At 34.3% G+C, this 23,367-nt stretch overlaps 3 protein-coding genes across 3 annotated transcripts; 2 read left to right on the top strand and 1 right to left on the bottom strand.

Moving 5' to 3' along the window:
• Nucleotides 1–1,018: 1,018 nt before the first annotated feature.
• On the top strand, nucleotides 1,019–2,003 carry LOC132310450 (germin-like protein subfamily 1 member 11). The gene is made up of 2 exons (XM_059808621.1): nucleotides 1,019–1,139; nucleotides 1,456–2,003. Exons 1-2 carry the CDS (start codon nucleotides 1,019–1,021, stop codon nucleotides 2,001–2,003), a joined length of 669 nt encoding a protein of 222 aa, XP_059664604.1.
• Nucleotides 2,004–15,013: 13,010 nt separating this feature from the next.
• Nucleotides 15,014–16,179, top strand: LOC132310449 (germin-like protein subfamily 1 member 11). The gene is made up of 2 exons (XM_059808620.1): nucleotides 15,014–15,315; nucleotides 15,632–16,179. Exons 1-2 carry the CDS (start codon nucleotides 15,195–15,197, stop codon nucleotides 16,177–16,179), a joined length of 669 nt encoding a protein of 222 aa, XP_059664603.1. The 5' UTR covers nucleotides 15,014–15,194.
• A 1,073-nt stretch (nucleotides 16,180–17,252) lies between these two features.
• Nucleotides 17,253–18,349, bottom strand: LOC132309899 (calcineurin B-like protein 4). The gene is made up of 5 exons (XM_059808158.1): nucleotides 18,129–18,349; nucleotides 17,900–17,959; nucleotides 17,659–17,760; nucleotides 17,538–17,591; nucleotides 17,253–17,309 (listed from the first exon to the last, which is right to left on the bottom strand). Exons 1-5 carry the CDS (start codon nucleotides 18,219–18,221, stop codon nucleotides 17,253–17,255), a joined length of 366 nt encoding a protein of 121 aa, XP_059664141.1. The 5' UTR covers nucleotides 18,222–18,349.
• Nucleotides 18,350–23,367: the final 5,018 nt, after the last annotated feature.

Here is a 23,367-nt window from a genome sequence, read left to right as displayed (position 1 = left end):
AATCCTAACATGACTCCAATATCAACTTAGGCTATTGGTGAGAATCCTTTTGGGCTTACTATTTTCTTGGCTCTTATAAATTAATAATTGGTCCGGTCCATTAAATCATGGACCCAATTCAATTAATTCATAAATTAATTTCTACTCCACTAAAAGAAATTAATTGCACTCCAATTAAATAGTAAATAACCTCTAAGTCAATGTTGCACTTTGACCCCTCTATGCTTAATTATTTATCGGATAATTAAAGCCATCAATCCGACAACATAATTAATATAATTATTTTGTTACCTTTGATTATTTCCGGCTTGATCACAATAAAATATTTATTTGCCAAAAAATAATAATTTATTAAATAAATATATATATATAAAACATTTGTCTAAAACATACGAAGGCCTTCGAATTTAATTTGTGATCAACCATAATCAAAACAAAATAAATACAAATAGCACTGATGCAAATATTGAGAATATAGACCTCTAATTATTAATTACATAACTACCCAAAGTGTCGATCCAAGGATCCCGAGGTATCCGCCGAACAAATCAAAGTAATTATTAATTAATAAAAGAGTCTATACTTCTCTCATGCTTGAGAGTCAAAAGCCATGATTGTGATAGAGAGCAATTGCATACGACAGCTCTCACAATATATCTCAATCTATCATGGACTCGGTTTAAGTCTTAACTAATTAAATGTCCATCCATAATTACCGACTTTAAATCATTTATGATTACTAATTTATATCATAGTATTAATTGCCATTACATACATATATAAATATATTTTGTAATCAAGCGGACACCATCAATTCCATAAAGAATCGAAAAATAATACATTCCATTCACCAATTGTATAATGCTTTAATAATAATATCCCGACAAGAAACCATGATTTTTACAATCCAAAATTAGAATTTGCTATGCTAGGGCACACATATCCTAACACCTCTATCTATAAATAGTCACCCCCCCAATGCTAGATTTATCCAAGCAACCCTACAAAGAAGTTGAAAATGAGCAATCACTTCCTTGTAGCCGCAGCCATCTTTGCTTTTGCATTCTCACTAGCATATGCCTCTGACCCCGCCCCTCTTCAGGACTTTTGTGTTGCCATTAATGACCCCAATTCAGCTGGTATATATGATATACATATATGCATATATTATCCCATTAGACCTAATTAGTCTTAATTTGTTTTTGCCTTTTCACATGCATGAATGCTCTTGTTGTTCTATGTGAAAGGGTATAGTAGTCCACATTAATTGGTTTTCATTTCGTTATTTTCCAATTGGCATGTTCTATATTCTAATGGAGTTGGGTCATATATGATTGAAATACATAGTAGTACTTCGTGTATGTGTGTTTCAATCACAACCTTTATTGTTGTATAATAGAGGATATATCTCGGTCCATTTTATTGATAAAGTTTACTTTTACTTTGGTTGCGCAGTGTTCGTGAATGGGAAGTTTTGCAGGAACCCGAAGCTGGCCACAGCCAATGATTTCTTCTTTCCAGGGTTGCAAATTGCTAAAAACACATCGAATCCAGTTGGGTCAGCAGTGACTCCAGTAACTGTTGATCAAATAGCAGGACTCAACACTCTTGGCATATCCGCAGTCCGAATTGACTTCGGAGTAAATGGCCTAAACCCACCCCACACGAACCCACGCGGATCTGAAATCTTTGTTGTCTTAGAAGGTACCATCTACGTTGGGTTCGTCACCTCCAATCCTAACAACACTCTCTTCACTAAGGTCTTGAATCCTGGTGATGTTTTTGTGTTCCCAATTGGTCTCATTCACTTCCAACTCAATGTTGGAAAGACTAATGCAGTAGCTTTGGCCGCCCTGAGCAGCCAAAACCCGGGAGTCATCACCATTGCAAACGCGGTCTTTGGATCGAAACCACCCATTTCTCCGGATGTTCTAATCAAGGCATTCCGACTGGACAAGAACGTTATTGACTATCTTCAATCCCAGTTCTGGTATTACAATTAGAAAAAAATGTGGGCATTTCTGTACCAACCAAATCGAACCCACCAAATGGTTTGTCTGCTAAAAATAAACAGATGTATCATCATCTGCTCAGAATCCTAATCTATTTAGCATAAATAAGTGGGTTGAAGATGTCCTCCTCTTTTTTCTTTAGTTGCAAATGTTTCTCTTTCAATATACTAATAGCTGCATGAGTTTGTCAACTCTCCTCCAAGCTCTCTATCTCTCGTAATTAATTTAAAGAAAATGATGCTTGTAATTGTCACAAACCAACAAGAGGTCGATCTCATCTATAATTTCATCGAAGATGCATATGATTTCGGTTTATATGGTTACATGACAGTGTATAATATACAATGATACTACTATTTGGAAAGTTGGATCAGAGGTAGTACAGAACTGCATGTCATGTCCTTGCAAGTTTCAATTTTCTACAAGGTTTAGGCAGTAAGATTTTGAAAGGGTGAGGTCCGTCACTCCTTGGCGTACTCCTTACATAAAATTAATAAAACCAAAGTTTAACCAAATCATAGACTTTCTTGTTGAAAATTTGGAAGTAGAACTCTACTTGCTAAAATGCACCTAAATGATCCATAGCAGTATTGGTTCTTACTACTGTGTCGTTGCTTTGACTCTTTGAAGTCGATGTCTCCCAAGACTCCAAACCGAAAACTGTTGGGATAGTTTAAAGTTTAAACATAGAGTTTTGAAATTTTACTTATCATTTTATGAAGTCAAAATAATTATGTTTTCATAAAATATAGTTAGAACAAATTATCTTATTATTTTTAAATATCACTTTTGTTTATGTAAGTATCACTCTTATGTATAAAATACCACCTATCCTAGTGCCCTTAGGTATCATTTTTTTGTCCAAATCAGGTTATCAGGATGGTCTGCACAAAAAAAGTCTTGGTTTGCCAAAGAAAAAAAGGGTACATGCGGGCATAAGAGTGGTACGTCGGTGTACAAGAGTGGCACCTTGAAATAAAAGGGTAATTTAGACGAATAAATAATGTTTTTTAACATTCTTATTAGGAGTGGCCTCAAATCGGATCGGATTATGCATCAATCCTAATCCGATCCGATCCCAATAAACTCACATACGAAAGCCAAAATCATCTCCTTGACCTTTAACCATTTTAGTTCCAGATATCCAGTCAAATGGTTGAAGAAAGTTGAATGAGCTATGTTGAATATAAGAAAGTGACAGATCGATATATATCTTGAATATAAGAGAAAGATAGAGAGACACAGTGATATATGTTGAATATGTTTTGTATATTCAAATTGATATGAATCATGTACAAGAAGGGTATAAATAGATGAGAGATCACCAACGGCTATACAATAATCGTGGCAACAATCTATACAACGGTTATAATATAATCTAACTATGGTAACAATCTATACAACGGCTATAATATAATTTAACTATGGTAACATCCCTCCTCAAACTCTAGATGGTAGAGCAAAAACCAACTTGAGTTTGGAAACTAATTCCCAAAATCTTCCTGGTGGATGAGCTTTGGTAAAAATGTCAGCGGTCTAATCAGCGGAAGTCACAGAATGAAGACGTACAGTACCCCAAGCAATATGTTGATGCACAATATGACAATCAATTTCAATATGTTTGGTGCGTTCATGGAAGACATCATTATGAGCAATGCAAATAGCACTTCGATTATCATAATAGAGAACTGTGCCAGTGGAGTGAGAAATACCTATATCTGTTAAGAGCCATCGAAGCTAAATAAGTTCTTATGTGGAATCAGTAAGGGCACGATATTCGGCCTCTGTACTGGACCAGGAGACGACATATTGCTTTTTGCTACGCCAAGAAATGAGAGAGTTCCCAAGGAAGAAGCAATAACCAGTAGTGGAACGTCGGTCAGTTAGATCACCTACCCAATCAACATCAGAGTAGGCACGTAACTCAAGTGAAAAGTGAGAAAAAAAGTGAAGGTCCTAAAACATAGTCCCTTTAATGTATCGAAGGATGCGTAGTACAACAGTATAGTGGGTAGATCGAGGTGTAGATAAGAATTGGCTGACAAGATGCACGGCATAAGCGATGTTAGGTCGAGTAACAGTAAGATATACCAAACTGCCAACCAACTGTCGATACAATGTAGCATCACTAAGGAGTGTACCATCTAGAGGAGTGAGCTTGACATTGGTTTCAATGGGAGTGGGAGCTGTCTTGCAATTTGTGAGTCCAGCACGAGCAAGAATGTCAGAGCAATACTTGGCTTGGGATAGATAATAACCATCTGAATCGGAGAGAATCTCCAGGCCTAGGAAATAACTGAGGCGCCCAAGATCCTTCATATCAAAGTGATGACTAAGGAAACTTTTGAGTGTAGAGGTACCTGCAGGATCATTTCCAGTGATTATCATGTCATCAACATAAAGTAAAAGAAGAGTAATTCTAGAGTTACTTTTGCAAATAAAAAGACTAGAATCATATGAGCTTGAAGTAAAACCAAAATCTCCAATAGTGGAACTAAATTTTGCAAACCAAGCCCTTGGAGCTTGTTTAAGACCATATAGAGTGCGACGGAGTTTACAAACTTGGTACGGAGAATGATCATATCCTGGAGGAGGTTTAATATATACATCTTCAATGAAATCACCATTGAGAAAGACATTTTTCATATCCATTTGAAACAATGTCCACTTGTGGGCTACTGCAACAACCAATAGACTACGAACAGAAGTAAGGCGAGCAACAGGGGCAAATGTTTCCTCATAGTCAATGCCATATTCTTGGTTGAAACCCTTTACAACTAGACGAGCTTCATATCGTTCTACCGAACCATCAGAACGAGTTTTTATTTTGTAAACCCATTTACAGCCAACAACAGTTTTATCAAAAGGAATAGCAACCATGTCCCATATATGAGCTTGTGTGAGAGCCTATAATTCTTCTGCCATAACTTGCTGCCAAAGGAGGCTAGAACTAGCCTCACGGTATGATTGAGGCTCATGATGAGACATGAATGTGGAGAAACACTGAAAACCACATAAATGACTAGGAGGTTTTCTCACCCGATCAGATTATCGAGAAGGTTTAATAGTGGTGATGATATCTGATGGAGAAGAGCCAATAGTAGGATCATTAAAAGATATAGATTTATCAGGTAAGGCCATTTGTGAGAGCTCAGACGAATACATTAGATCTGGAGTAATGTTTAGGATCTCAGATGAAGAAGATTTATTATGTAAGGCCATTTATGGAAGCTCGGATGGTGACGATATGTCTAAAGTAGTGTTTGGATTCTCAGATGAAGATATTAAATTTGTGTTATCCGGGAAGAGTGCAACTGAAGAATCGGTAAAGAAGAATGGAATAGAAGAAGAAGATATATGAAATTTGGATAGAGAAGAGAAAATTTTGTGTTCCCAAAAGATGACATGATGAGAGATACGAAGACGTTTGGAAATGGGATCCCAACATCTGTATCCTTTGTTTTTAATTCCATAACCTAGAAAACAGCACAGTCGAGCGCAAGGTACGTTCATGAGGCTGAAGTAAGATAAAACAAACACATCCAAAAACCTTTAAAAGATTATAAGCCGGAAAGATGCCATATAAACGTTCATAGGGAGATTGATTGCCAATAATAGGCATTGGAACACGGTTGATTGTGTATACAGCAGTGAGAGCTGCTTCCCCCCCAAAAATGCTCAAGACAAGAACTAGATATTAGGAGAGAATGAACAGTGTCTAAGATATGCCGATGCTTACGTTTAGCTCGCCCATTTCGTTGAGATGTGCTAGGACAAAAGGAATGAGAGATTGTGCCATGTTGTTGAAGAAATTTTAGAAAATTTGTTTCATTGTACTCTATAGCAATATCAGCGTGGAACATTTTAATAGATCATGAAAATTGGGTTTTGACCATATTTGCAAAATCATAGTAATGTTGGGGTAGTTTAGAGTGATTTTTCATAAGATATAGCTAGGTAAATCGTGAATAATCATCAATGAAGATAACGAAGTATTGGGATTTCCCCATTGTATTGTGAGGAGAAGGTCCCCATATAACAGAGTGTACTAGGTTAAAAGGAGCATGAGAAAAAGATGTGCTTTTATTGAAAGATAAAACAGGTTGTTTAGCAAGTTGACAAGGTAAACAAGTTATATCATCATTTTTAATTGAACCTAATTGCCCAGTTGACGCTAAGAAGCGTAAACGCCCAATAGATACATAACCTAATCGGGAATGCCAGAGGCTAAGTGAAGGAGTAAAGGTTGCTGAAGTAACAGTGGAAACTGTAGAGAGCCAATGGGAAGGAACGCGGAGATGGATGAGCTCAAATAGACGTCCCACTTTACGGCCTATCCCAAAGGTCTGCCCCGTCTGTAGATCTTGTACATGACAACCGGAAGAAAAAAAAGTGACATTAAGTCCAAGTTCACATATCTGACCAACAGAGATAAGATTGATTGTAAGTTTTGGTATATGAAATGTATTTGAGAGTGAGACATTGGGGGTGAAAATTTGACCGATGTGATTAACATGTAAGTGAGATCCATCAGTTGTATGAATTGTAGGTGCATTAATGGCAGGATGATGTTTAGAAGACATTGTAGAATCAGAGGTCATGTGATTACAGCAGCCAGAATAAAAAAACCAAGAATTACCTAAGGTAACTGACATAGCAGTGGAAGGAGGAGTACCATTATTGGAGATAATTTGTTTAGGAAGGGCCTCGATATCGTTGGTGGACGTCGTTGCGACTGTAGAAGCAAGAGGACAATATTCCTCAGCGGTGGCAGCAGTGATGGAGGAGGATAGATGATTGTGTCTAGATGAAGAACCTTTAGAAGAATTGGTGCGAGATTGCCATTTTTTACGACACTTACTCTGGTAGTAACCTGGGCCTTTCTTGTGACAAAACTTGCAAACTCTAATGGGACAGGTTAATACAACATGATCTGTTTTGTGACAGTAGTTACACTCCTTTGGAGAGGAAAAAGATGACGTCAAGTTCTTTCTGGGATAATGAGTAGCAAGAACTGCATTTGTAGCCTGAGGTAGAGATGTACTCAGTCGAGTTTCCTTTGAAAGAAGTTCGATGATAGCCTTTTCTAAAGTAGGTAGAGGATGCCGATGAAGGGGAGAGGCTCGAACTGGTTCAAAGGAGGGTTAAAGAGCCATAAGAAACATGATGACCCGTTGCCGATCTCGATGGTAGTAAATTTTGTAGAATCAGAAGCACAATACTAAGTAGGTTCAGAGAGAGATAGTTGATCCCAAATAACATGCATTTCAGAGACAAAGGTATTGATAGATTGACCAGGCTATTAAGTTTTGTTACGAAGATTAGTCTGAAGTTGACATTGATGAGCGAGATCAGTTTTGGTGTAACGATGCTTTAAAAAATCCCAGATAGATTTTGCAGAATCAAAACGACCAAATTCTATACTAATGGATGAGCTTGAGGTATTGCGAAACTAAGTGATAATCTGATGATTTTTGCTGTCCCATTCTTCAAGATGGTCACCATATTTTTCTTTTGTTTCGATTTTTTCTCGCACGGGCCCAAGGATATCACCCATGACAATACGCCATAGTTTCTTACTTTTGAGAAAGCTGGTCATAGCTTGGGTCTAAAGAATATAATTTGAACAGCCCTGCAATGTAGTGCCAATAGGATGAGAAACTTCAGATGGATCCATAACGAGGAGTTATATAAGTCACGTAAAACAGCACCCAAAAAACTGGAGAGAGCACGTCAAGGCATGCAAATAACAGGTCTAAACTAGTCCTGAAAAAAGAGTGGGTCCCACATTCCTTGTGATTAATCAAGTACGCTCCTTATCTCAAAAAAAAAAAATTTGCCAGACAGATACACAATATTTTATAGAGACCCAATACAGAGACCAAGATGATATTGCCGGCCAAGGGGAACAAAACTCCGGCGAGGGTGTGAGACTCAACTGAGACGAGATCCGGCAGAGAGAAGGACAGGTCACCGGAAAAGAACTGAGCAGAGATCTACAGAGAGAAGAACAGGTCGCCGGGATTTAAACGAGTGGACGGATCTACGGCGGACGGTAGAGAGCAGTGGCAGAGGGTAGTCAGTGCTGGCGTCGTGGAGGAGCGATTCGACGAGGACGGCGTTGATTGGTTTTAAGATGGGATGACAGTGACTGAAGAAATTCTGATAACGACGATCAATACAGAGACCAAATTCTGACTTTACGAGGCCGGCGACAAAATCAATTGCCGGTGGCTTCGTTGATTATTAAGAGATAGAGCCCGATGAAAAATCAATTGCCAGTGGCTTTGTTGGTATTGACCCCAGAGAGTGATAGTCGCAATGGGTCACTGTTGATTTTGTCGGCGTCGTGGAGAGCTGTGAATTTTTTGTTGACTTCAAAAAACTATCTTCAAAAAAGCAATCTGTATTAAAAAAAAAGCAATCTGTATCTTAAAAAAAACAAGCAATCTGTATTGAGCACAGTAGTGACGTTGGCTTCAAAAAGCAATATGTGATGGGAAAAAAAAAAAATCTGGGATAATCTAGAGGGAAAAAAAAGAAAAAAGAAAAAAGAAAATATATAATAATAATAATAATAATAATAATAAGTTATCTGTGTACATTCGCTTTAACAAAGTTAGAGCCCATGTAATTTTCAAAAAAAAAAAAAAAAAAGTTAGAGCTCATGTTCTACTGCTTAGAATAATATCATGCAACGACATTGATGTAGGATATATTGGTATAATAATATAATTACTGTTTTACTTTTTTTTTTTTTTTCCCCTATATATATATATATACATATAGGTTTCTACTTTCTTATTTTTCAACTATAAATTATATGTATATATATATATAGGTTTCTACTTTCTTATTTTTCAACTATAAATTATCAGTCTTAATCCCTGTAAGACTAGGATGACTCAGAAATGTTACTTGTATTTCAAATTTAATCTCATTCATCCACCAAAAAAAAAAAAAAAAGTAGTCAAAGAAGACTCAATCATGAAACAATCAAGACCGTCGTTTAAAGCTCCGCAAAAGTCACCCCATATCTAATATACAATTATTTTAAATGTGTTGTTAGAGTCAGTTCAACCATAACACAATTAAAGTGGTCGTCTAAGGTTCCCAGGAGAAGAGACCCATATCTCATTATATTAGTTATATATTCCTTTTAATAAATTAAATTATAATTTTTATATTATATTAATTACCAAATAAATACAATTGTTCTTCTATTTGTCTATATAAGTTTATTTTATATTGGTTATATATATATATATATATATTAATTAAGAAAAAATTGTCTATTGTATTAATTACCCTAGAAATACAGATGTTCTCCTTCAATATAAATTTCTTTTTATCAAAGGGCCAAGTGGACGAGTGGTACTGGTTCTTAACTTTCCAAACGGGAAAGGTCCCTTTCTGAAAAGAAAAATAAAGTACAAGTCTTTTTTAGTTTTATCTTATATAATTATTTCTTCTTCTTCTTCTGCTTCTATATTTTTTTTTTTTTTTTTTTTTCAACATTTTCACACTTTTATGCTTTTTATTTTTAAATTCTCTTGCATAGCAATGCCAGTTCAGAAATTTGTAGTTCCTAATTTATTGACTCTCTTTAGTAGATTTTTAGCATAATAAAATCACCATCTATTAAGTTACAAACATAAATAGTGTTTTATATTTTCTTGAACTTATTGCGAGCTAAAGTAAAGAGAATAATTTTTTAATATAAATTATTAATACTGTATTAATATAATTATGTAAGAATTCCTAATTTAACAATTATACTTTAGACCTCAAATGGCATCAAGCTGACCCGTGGGTGGTCTTGTGATTCGAGGTTCCTTGTAAATATCAATTATTAATGCTGCTATATTTTCTTGAACTTATTGTGAGCTAAAGTAAAGAGAATAATTTTTTAATATAAATAATTAATACTGTATTATTATAATTATGTAAGAATGTCTAATTTAACAATTGTACTTCAGAGCTCTATTTGTTTGGACGTAAAATAATTTTCAAAAGTTTTTTATTTTTATTTTTTGGTGGTTAGTTGTCGTAAAATATTTACGAAGAAAAAAAATATTAAAACTTAACAAAAATAACTTATCCATCAATTTTCGGTAAGTTATTTTACATGTCCCGTCCGATGGACTCGACGTAAACCTTTGACAAACACCAACAAAGTAAAAATAAAAAAATATTTTATCTGAAAAAGAAAAATAATTTCCAAAAAGAATATTTTACGCCGAAACAAACGGAGCCTAGACCTCAAATGGCATCAAGCTGACCCGGTGGGTGGCCTTGTGATTCGAGGTTCCCTGTGGAATCAAGGCATCTAGTGAATTCTAGATCGAATTGCTCTGCTTATTTCATTGTTTTTCTTTCACTTCCACAAAGACATTTGGTAATTTGGTATCAATCTCAATCTAATATCACAAAGATAATGCTGTTATTTTGTGTGTATATATACACTTAAGTTTACAGTAAATGATGTTTAGATAGTATTAGTCAATTTATATAGGTGACGAGATATATAGAGAGCAATAATTTTAAATCCTATATGGTAAACTTATATATGGTTAAAATATATTATACAATATAGTAATAATATATTCTAAGAGGTCGGCCTTCAAAATCAAGGTGGATTACACCGACATTTCCGTTTTTCCTAAATGCCAAAACCCATCCTCCATTCATGATTATAGACCAATTTCTTGCTGCAACTCAGTCTATAAATGCATTACTAAGATTCTAGCATCAAAGCTGCAATCTTCCGTCCCTTACATCATCCACTCATCTCAATCAGCTTTCATCCAAGGGAGGAAGATCACTGACCCCATTCTTCTAGCTCATGAGTTACTAAGGGGGTATCACAAAGACTCCACCACAACAAATTATACTATCAAAATTGACTTGAAGAAGGCCTTTAATTCTGTCAAATAGGACTTCATCACCTCATGCTTTGCTCTATTTAACTTCCGTCCAAAATTCATTTCTTTGGTACAGGCTTGCTTTTTATCACCTTCATTCACCATAGCACTGAATGGGGAATTTTAAGGATTTTTCAAGGGGAAAAGAGGGTTTAGACAAGGTGATCCTATCTCTCCCTTTCTTTTTGTTATTATAATGGATGCACTGTCATCAATTATTAGTAACTTTGTTGGTAGAGCTAATGCTTTCAAGTACCATTGGAGGTGTGAGGAATTGAAAATCACTCACCTCTATTATGCTGACGATCTCCTACTTTTATGCCATGGAGACATCACAGCTGTTTCAATCTTAAAATGTGCTTTGGATCACTTCTACTCAATGTCTGGTCTTGAGATAAATTTATCCAAAAGTAATGTTTTCCTTTCTGGAATTGACCAACACACAGAGCACTGCATCACAAACCTACTTGGTATTAGTGTTGGGACCCTTCCTGTAAAATATCTTGGAGTACCATTAATCCCCACCAATCTTAAGGCCTCTCATTGCAGCATCTTGATTGAGAAAATCACACACAGAATAACCCATTGGTCTTCTAGATCTTTATCCTATGTAGGCAGGCTGTAGTTCATCAAAGCAGTCCTTATCTTAACCCAAATATACTGGTCCAGTATCTTCATCCTTCCAAAAGCTGTTCTTAATGAGCTAAACAAAATCCTAAGGTCCTTTCTTTGGTTAGGACGTACCTGAAATGAAAAGCACAAGAGCTAAGGTTAATTGGGGTAAGGTGTACATGCCAAAGGAGGTGGGTGGATTGGGTATTCCTAACTTAGAAATCTCAAACAAAGTTAGGATTCTAAGGTTCATATGGGATCTGCACAATGACGAGAACAACAGGATTTGGATTAAGTGGTGCAAAGCTCATCTTATCAAATCAAGAAAATTTTGGACTCTCAAAATTCCACAACCATGCTTATGGAACTGGAGGAAGATCCTTCAATTGAGATTACATGCAAGACAACTGATGAAGCACAAAATTGGTAATGGAAGTGGCACACTCTTCTGGTGGGACAATTGGGCACCTGGAGGTCCTCTAAGCACTAGGTTTCCAAGTCACATTCTCATAGATGGGGGCCGGTCTCATCATTGACATCAAGGTTGACAGCTTCATAATTTACTCAGCTTGGTCTTTCCCACACTGTATTGTATCCTCAGTTCCAGAGCTCCTTAATTTGACTCCACCAAATCCAATAACAAATGACAAATTGGTATGGGCAGCTTCTCCTTCAGGGACATACAGCCTCAAGTTCACATCGGCTTACTTAATGGAACAACAATCTCCAGTTCTTTGGCACAACCTGGTTTGGGAAACTCGAGTTATCCCTCGCATGAAGTTTAATCTATAGCTTGCAGTTCTGTCCAAGCTCCCCACTTTGGATAGCAAATCAATGGCTCAACATGAGAACATTTGTGTTCTCTGCCATACTTAACCGGAATCTCATGAACATGTACTCTTCAATTGCTGTTTTGTTTCACCATTGTGGGGATTCATCAAACAAAAAGCTCGATTCTATTCTCCAATTAAAAATTGGGATAACCTAATCCAATGTATTAGTATCCAATGGAAGGTTAAATCTGCTATCAATCTTCTTCGCAAAGTCTGTTTCTCTTCAATTATGTACCACACATGGGAAGAGCGCAATGATAGAATTTTCAGAGGGAAAAACGCTTCACAAAGTTCTTTACTCACCCGAATTTGCTCCACCATCACTTCCATTCTAAAATTGGGATGCTTGAAGGAAAGCCATGCCTCTACCAAGATTCTTTGTGATTGGGATCTCTCGCCCTTTTTATGTCGTCCACCCCCGAGGACACCGGATTGATTCTTGCCGACAATGGCGCCGGATCACTACTTTGAGCTACCGGATTGGTTTACCATTAACGGCTTATCTACCATTAATTAATGGCGATTTTATTGTTTTGGGTTTTTACCTTTTGGTATTTGGGTTGTCCCTCTTTGGGCTTATTTGTTGCCCTTTTGGGCTTGTTTTTGGCCTAAAGCCCTCGTTGTATATCTTTTTCATAAATATCAATTGCTTAAATTTCTAAAAAAAAAAAAAAAAAAATCAAGGTGGATTGAATAAACCTATTATGAATTTAGAAATAATTAAGATCTTGAAATCGGCATGACGAAAACGATTTGGTGAAGAAGGGTTTTCACCCATGATGAAGATGGAGACACGATTAACAGTTGACGTGGCAGGTTGTTGTGGGTAAATATGGGTTTTCACCCATGATGAAGATGGAGACACAATTAATAACTGACGTAGCAGGTTGTCGTGAAATCATGTTAAATATAAAATAGAGCTAGAAATCTATATTGCATTGTATTGATGTATGAGATATGAAGATATATGGGATTTATATAGGTGACGAGGTGTACAGAGGGTAAGAAACCTACCTTATATGGTAAAACAATACATAGTTCGAATATATTCTACAATATTGTAAAAATATATTCTAACAGATAATATGTAGCTTAATGTATAACATCCTCATCCTAAAAAAGGAGTAGAGGAGTTTAAGTTAGACAAAAATGTGTGTGTTTCTTGTCAATGTAAAAAAATTTAAAATTAAAATTAAAATTAAAAATAAAAATAGTAAGTTTTTTTTACTTACATATATCCACAAATGTTAGTGACTCGAACCCTTATCTCTTTTCCGAGGAGGACCCGTAAGTGATTTATACCAATTGGACTAATTATCAAAACTCATTAATATCAATAACCAATTAAGTTTTAGATTTTGTAAAAGAAAAAATATAAATAAAAGAGAATACCAAATCCATCATATAAAATATTGAGTTCCAATCTAATGAAAGGAATCAGTCGCATTGCCAATAAATCTAACCGCATGCTTATGAATAATTCAAACTCAACTACATATAATGGTGCATTTGACTTTAAATCTCTCTAGAAACTAACTTGGAATTAAGATTATTAATTTGCCCAGTTTAGACTTGTTTAGGATGTGTAAAATAATCCAACATAACCCATATTTGGTGAATTTTATGTGGCAAAATTTTCTAATCCCTCCTCGATGGAACCTGCTTTATTTTTTAATAATAAGTCCATATGCTAATATTTATAAATGAAATAATAACCTATATATATTTTACGATGGAAATTATTGATTAATGAGATGACAGCAACATCATACCTCTTCTCATGACCTATGTATTAGGTGTTCTTTTGAAAGAATATTCTTTGAGCATTTGACTTGAACAATATATGAAAAATGATAGAAGTCTAGTTTACTATTGTCAAAATGAATTAATTAAAATCATGATTATTATTTAAAAATAATAATAATACACTTATCTTTTTCTTTTAAAAAAATGACAAGAAAGTCATTCAATTCATTAATACATTATACCTTATTTTATAATACCATAACTACTCTTTATATAATTTTATTATTATTATTATTATTTTTAAATTTCCTTCTTTAGTTCCTTTACAATTTTTTTTCCCTGTGCTATATATATTTATTTTTTCAGAGGTCCTTTCAAAGAGAATAATTTATTCCATTTTTTATTTGGCAGTCAAAAGAAATAATTTATTAGTGACTTTTTTTTTTTTTTTTTGGTGCAATCAAAACAAATAATTTATTCAACACTTTGTTTTAAAAGAGTTTTTTTTTTTTTTTTTTCATCAAAAGAAATAATTTATTCAATAGAAATATATATATATATATATATATATATATATATATATGAAAAAAAAGCAGAAACAATATATGAAGAAGAAAAAAAAAGACTGGAGATTAAAAAAAGCTAACCCATAAAAAATGACTTCATCTTGAGATTAAACAAAAAAAAGAAAAAGAAAAAGAAAACAAAAAGACCACTTCAATACATTGAAATAGTCATTGTTTCGGAGATAAAACCTGTTGATGCAAGATTAGGAAAAATAAATGGTAGGTGGGTGATAGTTGTTGAAGAAAGAGTGGACCTTGAGATTAAAAAAAAGAGTTAACCAACTTATTATCTCAGAAAAAATAAAATAAAATGACTTAAAGAAGAAATAAAATAAAAAATGAAGCTTTTGGATAACTTCGTAACCAACTTATTTTCTCAGAAAACATAAAATAAAAATAGTAAACAAAAAAACTTAATAACTAACAGAGTACCCTCTATCTATAAATAGTCACCCCCCCCAATGCTAGATTTATCCAAGCAACCCTACAAAGAAGTTGAAAATGAGCAATCACTTCCTTGTGGCCGCAGCTATCTTTGCTTTTGCATTCTCACTAGCATATGCCTCTGACCCCGCCCCTCTTCAGGACTTTTGTGTTGCCATTAATGACCCCAATTCAGCTGGTATATATGATATACATATATGCATATATTATCCCATTAGACCTAATTAGTCTTAATTTGTTTTTGCCTTTTCACATGCATGAATGCTCTTGTTTTTCTATGTGAAAGGGTATAGTAGTCCGCATTAATTGGTTTTCATTTCGTTATTTTCCAATTGGCATGTTCTATATTCTAATGGAGTTGGGTCATATATAATTGAAATACATAGTAGTCCTTCGTGTATGTGTGTTTCAATCACAACCTTTATTGTTGTATAATAGAGGATATATCTCGGTCCATTTTATTGATAAAGTTTACTTTTACTTTGGTTGCGCAGTGTTCGTGAATGGGAAGTTTTGCAGGAACCCGAAGCTGGCCACAGCCAATGATTTCTTCTATCCAGGGTTGCAAATTGCTAAAAACACATCGAATCCAGTTGGGTCAGCAGTGACTCCAGTAACTGTTGATCAAATAGCAGGACTCAACACTCTTGGCATATCCGCAGCCCGAATTGACTTCGGAGTAAATGGCCTAAACCCACCCCACACGCACCCACGCGGATCTGAAATCTTTGTTGTCTTAGAAGGTACCATCTCCGTTGGGTTCGTCACCTCCAATCCTAACAACACTCTCTTCACTAAGGTCTTGAATCCTGGTGATGTTTTTGTGTTCCCAATTGGTCTCATTCACTTCCAACTCAATGTTGGAAAGACTAATGCAGTAGCTTTGGCCGCCCTGAGCAGCCAAAACCCGGGAGTCATCACCATTGCAAACGCGGTCTTTGGATCGAAACCACCCATTTCTCCGGATGTTCTAATCAAGGCATTCCGACTGGACAAGAACGTTATTGACTATCTTCAATCCCAGTTCTGGTATTACAATTAGAAAAAAATGTGGGCATTTCTGTACCAACCAAATCGAACCCACCAAATGGTTTGTCTGCTAAAAATAAACAGATGTATCATCATCTGCTCAGAATCATAATCTATTTAGCATAAATAAGTGGGTTGAAGATGTCCTCCTCTTTTTTCTTTAGTTGCAAATGTTTCTCTTTCAATATACTAATAGCTGCATGAGTTTGTCAACTCTCCTCCAAGCTCTCTATCTCTCGCAATTAATTTAAAGAAAATGATGCTTGTAATTGTCACAAACCAACAAGAGGTCGATCTCATCTATAATTTCATCGAAGATGCATATGATTTCGGTTTATATGGTTACATGACAGTGTATAAAATACAATGATACTACTATTTGGAAAGTTGGATCAGAGGTAGTACAGAACTGCATGTCATGTCCTTGCAAGTTTCAATTTTCTACAAGGTTTAGGCAGTAAGATTTTGAAAGGGTGAGGTCCGTCACTCTTTGGCGTACTCCTTACATAAAATTAATAAAACCAAAGTTTAACCAAATCATAGACTTTCTTGTTGAAAATTTGGAAGTAGAACTCTACTTGCTAAAATGCACCTAAATGATCCATAGCAGTATTGGTTCTTACTACTGTGTCGTTGCTTTGACTCTTTGAAGTCGATGTCTCCCAAGACTCCAAACCGAAAACTGTTGGGATAGTTTAAAGTTTAAACATAGAGTTTTGAAATTTTACTTATCATTTTATGAAGTCAAAATAATTATGTTTTCATAAAATATAGTTAGAACAAATTATCTTATTATTTTTAAATATCACTTTTGTTTATGTAAGTATCACTCTTTTGTATAAAATACCACCTATCCTAGTGCCCTTAGGTATCATTTTTTTTTGTCCAAATCAGGTTATCAGGATGGTCTGCACAAAAAAAGTCTTGGTCTGCCAAAGAAAAAAAGGGTACATGCAGGCATAAGAGTGGTACGTCGGTGTACAAGAGTGGCACCTTGAAATAAAAGGGTAATTTAGACAAATAAATAATGTTTTTTAACATTCATATTAGGAGTGGCCTCAAATCAGATCGGATTATGCATCAATTCTAATCCGATCCGATCCCAATAGACTCACGTACGAAAGCCAAAATCATCTCCTTGACCTTTAACCATTTTAGTTCCAGATATCCAGTCAAATGGTTGAAGAAAGTTGAATGAGCTATATCTTTTGCAAGATATCAAAATTACTGAAAAAATACGTGCTTTGATAAAAAAAAAGTACCAACAATCGACAAGATGAACTGAAAACATAATTCGATTGTTGATCACTTTTTCTTTGTGAGGAAACAAAATTATACTCTGTTACTAGAGTTTTTAGGTCCACTCTTTACCTCTCCACATTCAATATAGCCTGTTTGCCATATATCATATAGTTGGAAATATAACTGCACCATCAGATACAAGTGCATAGCATAGGATAGATAAAATGTGCAAATTTTCCATACAAGAAACTTTTTCTTCATGGGGTGCATCAGGGTGTAAGATACTCAAACATCTGACAAACTCGCCAAACTCTATCAAACCATCTTTTTTGGAGTCGAACAAATTGAAGGTCTACAAGAACAGAAGAAATCAAAATATAGATATCATCAAATAAAGTGCAAGAACATATACAAATTCAAAATATATATATATGAAGGAAAAAAAAAAGAAAAAAAAAAAAAAAAAAAGCAGATAGAAGAAATAATCTGACCCTATCTGCAAAGAGAGACTGCTTCTTGTTATTCCTGAATAATCCAAGCTGAAACTCTTCCTGCAAACCCAAATCTCTGGTCATAACTAGAACCTCTAAATGCAAATGCAAATGTTCAACCTTGAATGATTGAGATATATCCAAGAATTGAGAACTACAATTATGTAATGAACTAGTCCACCAACTCTCATTAGCTTTATTGAAACTAAGAATAAGAGATGGAATTTACTTTGCTGATAAAACCATCATCAACTAAAGAACTGCTTAATTTCCTGAAGAGCTCATGCAAAGCTTTAACTTCTGTCACATTGACTGCAAGCATGAACAAATTAAAAAAAAAAAAGTCAATGACAAGAAAATATTTGTATCAATATTCGTTTGACAAATTAACAAAGTCGAAAAAGGAAGTTCTTGTGAAATATTAATTTATATTTTGGCAATTATCGTAGACAAACCGGTCCAAGTTGAGTTGTAATACTTGTTTTACAAGTCATCGAGATCGACAGGGACTACAGAATTGGGAAGAGGTTTGAACTTACCATATTTGAAGAGTTTTTGAAGAAAAGGGTAAGAACACCATTATAGGAAGGAATATGAACAAGATTGGACATTCTACGGTTACTATGTTGGTCTGAAATTTCCGTAAAATGAAACAAGGATGAAAGAATTTGAATATTTATGTCTGCCAACTTTGAACCAGTTCAGCCAAACTTGAACCGGTTTAGCTTCCTTGAACCGGTTCAAGATGTCTTGTTTGCAATACAACTTCAGTTTCCTTTTTCTGAAGTATTTCCCAGTTGGTCTAGAATTGTACCAAATCCTATGCACGAAATTTACCTTATTTTCAGAGGGATTAGGTCATTCTATACTCTATATAAACCATGTCATATACATTGGTTTATGGACGGCTTTTACATTATTATTCAAATATTATTAAAAGCCTTAGAAAGATTATTTTTGCAGAAAATCAGAGTTGATTTTTCTGATATCTTTCTAGAACACATATACATAAACACAGAGTTTAGAGTTGTGGTGTTCAAATCTTGATCGTGATCATATAGGCGTATTAACATCGATCAGATGAAACAGATCTTCTTCGATATCATTCAAACGATTGAAGAATAGAAGTAAACACAGTCACACTTTGAAAAGGTTGGAGCATTCGTGGAGTGCTGTCTGATCTACCTGTTACTCTTCTACGAATATTAAGTGTAAGTTTGACGTCGAGTTGCTGTTGGACGGGGAGTCGCAAAGCCAGAGGATCGTCAGCGGTTGGTGTGGTGTAGAATGATAGGGTGTGAGCTAGAGTCAAAGTTCGGTATACTTTGTTTCAAGCATAGTGGATTGATTTTTGGATTGCACAAGTCCACGAGATTTTTCCCATTACAGTTGACGTATTTTATCAATTGGGATTTCCTCGCTAAAATCCTAGTGTCATCTCTTACTTTATACTTTGCTTTATTTTACTGCATGCAATTAATTATCTAACTACTAAAATAAGTAAAGTTGGCAACGACACAGATTTGTTTTACAAAACCTAAAACTTTCCTGTATACATTCCGCTGCGTACGACTCACAGATTGGTATCAAAGTCAATCTCTATACATTGAGTTGATCTTTGTTGGAAAGTTTAGTTTTTTTTTTTTCAAAAATTGTTTTAATCATGTCTTATGCGTTGAAAGAAGGCAGTTCTAATCAACATGGTCCTTTATTTGAAGGAGATAATTACAATTTTTGGAAATCAAAGATGAGAGCTTATTTGTAAAATTTTGGTGGTACAACTTGGGCAATAGTTGAAACTGGCTATACACTACCTACAATAGATACAACTATGGACGGTAAAATAGTCAAAGAGTTAAAAGACACTTTTGCTTTTACTGCTATTGAAACTAAGCGTAATGATGCTAATGGCAAAACATTATATTCAATTATTAATTATGTTGTTCCATCTGAATATGTTAGAATTTTTTATTGTAAAACTGTTAAAGAAGCTTGGGATATTTTGCAGGTTACTCATGAAGGAATTTCAAAAGTGAAGTTGTCCAAAATTTAGTTATTTTCTCCTAAATTTGGCAACATTGTGATGAAAGAAGATGAATCATTTTCTGACTTTTATTCAAGTCTTCTTGAAATAATTTCTGAACTGCGTCACTTAGGGAAAAAAGTTAGTGATAAAAAAATCTATGAGAAAATCTTAAGGTCTTTACCTAAAAGATTTCAGATTAGGGTTGAAACCATCTCTGAACATTGGGATTTGGCTACTTGTCAAGTTGATGAGATGGTAGGTTCATTAAAAACTTTTGAGATACAGAATTTTAATTTAAGTCAGAAAAAGAAAAATCTTGCTTTGAAATCTACACAGGTTGAGAATTATGTGGATGACAACTTTGATGATGATTTTGCATTCTTGTCAAGGCAATTCAGTCAGATTTTGCAAAGGCAACATAGGAGAAGGATTAGTAATATGGCTAATCCTCAAAATTTTGACAAGACGTCAAAGATTAGGTTTAATGAAAAGAAAGTAGAAGGATAAAAAGAAACTGAATTCATTTGTTGGAATTGTGGTGGTAAAGGTCATGCATCCAATGTTTGTCCTAGTCCTAAGAAAGAACAAAAGAATAGGATTAAAGGAAAAATAATAAAAGTTTCTATGTCTGAAAATATTACTTTGAGCGATAGTGATTATCCTCAAGATGATACTAATAATTTTTCTTATGTCGCTTTTCTTAATAAGGGTCCTCATGTTGTTCATTTATGTGATTCTGACAGTTCAGATAATGAAGTCCATGATGGACAGGTTGAAGAGGCTGAAAAGGACGATGAAAGACTGAAGAAGATAGTCAAAGAAACTATTGAGACTAAAACAGGCAATTAATAAGCTGGCAAAAGAGCTCATCCAAGCAAAAGGAGAGAATGAAGATCTCAAGAAATAGATTGCTGAAAGCAAAAGGAAGGCTGTTGAAAACAAGTCTGTCATCACTGAGCTTAAGAAACAAATTATCATTCTTGAGGATAAGGTAAGTGTTACTAACTTATTAAAGGAATGTCTTGCTTTGAATAATGATTATCTTGAAATTGAATTGAAATCTGAAAAAGATAAACTGAAAGGGTTTAATATGAGTTAAAATAGTTTGAATAAGATAATTAACATGGGTAATGATGTGAATGATAAAACAGGGTTAGGATTTGTTAAAAGTTCTTCTAGTAATCAAGGTAAAACAAAGTTTGTTAGACTTGCTACTATGCCTAAATCATATTTGTCTGTTGTATCACATTCTGATATGTCTTATGTGCCTAAATTGTTGCATTACACTTTTTGTGAAAAAAATGGACATATGTATAACTCATGTCTTCACAGGAAAAAAAAAAGATGTTTCTAAAATTGATTCTCAAAATTTGCATGTAAAGAACAAGGTGCTTTCTAAAGGGAAAAAGAAATTGGCACCTAAGGTTTCCAGAACTAAAATTTTGCCTGAGAGAGAGGTAAAGAGGGAAAAAGAATTTCAGGAAGTGAAAGTGAGAATTGTATGGATCAAAAAGTCTTATTTGATTAATTATGTGCCTGTTGAGTCCTTGGAACAAGTGTCCAAGAGGACTTCACCCTCAAACTGAGTTCTACAAAATATAGTGATCATGGTTTGTGTAGAAAAAAACATTTTTAGCCATTGGATCACTTGTTAGGGTTTGATTTACTGATCATAATCTTCTTGATATGCATGTGAAAATTCTTTTGAAGAATTTATGATCTATCTTTGAATGCAAATTGAGACACATGATAATTTGAATAAAAATAGATTCTTATTCTATAATCTATACATTGAAAGATAATTTGCATTGTTTAGGGGATGTTTAGATTTGAATTTCTTAAGTTTATAAACATTTGTGCACTTGTCCAACTTTGATAAATTTGGTTGAAAATCTTCTGATGTGTTGACTAGGTTTTATTGTTTACAAAAGCTATAAAGGTTATTGTTTAAACAAAATAGGAGCTAAAAAACAAAAGGAAAAAATTTCAGCTTGAAGAAGAAAAAAAAATAAAATAAAATATGTTGAATAAGTTGCTAAGGAAAAAGTTACATATTGAGATTTAATCAAAAGCTCCCATTAAACTGTGAATTGAAGCGCAAAGTGGAGATAAGTTGAGTTGGGGAATTGCTGACTAGTTTTTAGAGTGAAAGCTGCCTTGCTTAAAAAAAATAAAAATAAAAAAAATAAAAATAAAAATTTGCTCAAAATAATTTTATCTTGATGCTTTTCGATCAATAAGGTTTAGACAATGATTTGTTGAAATTCGACTGAAGATGGATTAGATTGGATTTCACACACACACTTGAACTTGCTAGATTAATTTCTAAACTTTTTAGTAAATTTTACGAGTTTGATTTTATGTTGTGATTACTTTCTGAGATTTGAAATTAGTTGAAAAATATGTGGAGTCAAATATTTGTTCTCTAAGATAATCTTAAAATTCTCTGAAAGGGTTTTGTATCATGTGTTGACTGGATGATTTTAATGATTGGTGATTTTGTTTTTAGTTGATTTTTAAAAAAATTGATTTTGGAAAATTCAAAAAGATTTTGATTTTTAGGTTTTAGTTTGTTTTTGTTGTTTGTTTTTATCACCGATGTGTTAAAATTTCTGGAAAGTAATTGGAAAAGTTTTTTTTTCAAAAATACACTGTAGTTTCAAGGCTGGAGGTCTTGAACCAGTTCAATGGAACATGAACCGGTTCAAGCTTGTCATTTGGCCATGATCAAGAAACTGTCCATCTTGAACCGGTTCAAGATTGTGGAATCAGTTCAAGTCTTGTGCACTGCCCTTCTTGAACCGGTTCAAACCTTTTCTTGAACCGATTCAAGAGGGCTAAACCGGTTCAAGAACACGAGATTTGGGATTTAAATCATGTTTCAGGCCTCATTTGTGCATACCACACTCCATCTCTCTTGCACTCTCTCACTTTTTCATATATACACATATATAAACATCATATATCTTACATCTTTATCATTATTCCATACCATAACATTGATTGGTTAGTGATCATTAGAGATTAACAACAAAGATTGTAAAAGTTGTAAGAAGATTGAAAGTTGAAAATTGCAAAATGGGTTTCAATGAAGTTCATGAAGTTTGGAATTAAAACCTTCGAGGATTGGTTAATCATTTGATTTGATTGAAGAGATTGAAGCTTGATTATACTTGGGGAAAGTATATTTGCATTGTGTTGTTGATTTTGGGGAGGATTGAAGATCAAAATAGGTTTTTCTCTTTAACACTTTTGGGGTTGCACACCAGGTGTTCAATAAAATTTCTGAATGAGTTTCAAAGCTTCAAAGCAATCAATTTTGTAAAGAACATGCCTCCTAAACTGTCTAGAGAAGCTAAAGGAAAAAGGATTGAAACACCTAGACCACCAAAGAGGTCTAGAACTGGCATCACCATTCAAGAACCTCAAAGTGGTTTTCAAG

This window comes from Cornus florida, unplaced genomic scaffold (genome assembly GCF_030987335.1).
Source record: "Cornus florida cultivar Cherokee Brave unplaced genomic scaffold, ASM3098733v1 CherokeeBrave_3.0.0_Hap2_Chr05, whole genome shotgun sequence".
Taxonomy (NCBI): domain Eukaryota; kingdom Viridiplantae; phylum Streptophyta; class Magnoliopsida; order Cornales; family Cornaceae; genus Cornus; species Cornus florida.
Note: the sequence above shows the minus strand (reverse complement) of the source record. Positions and strands in the feature narration are given on the sequence as shown.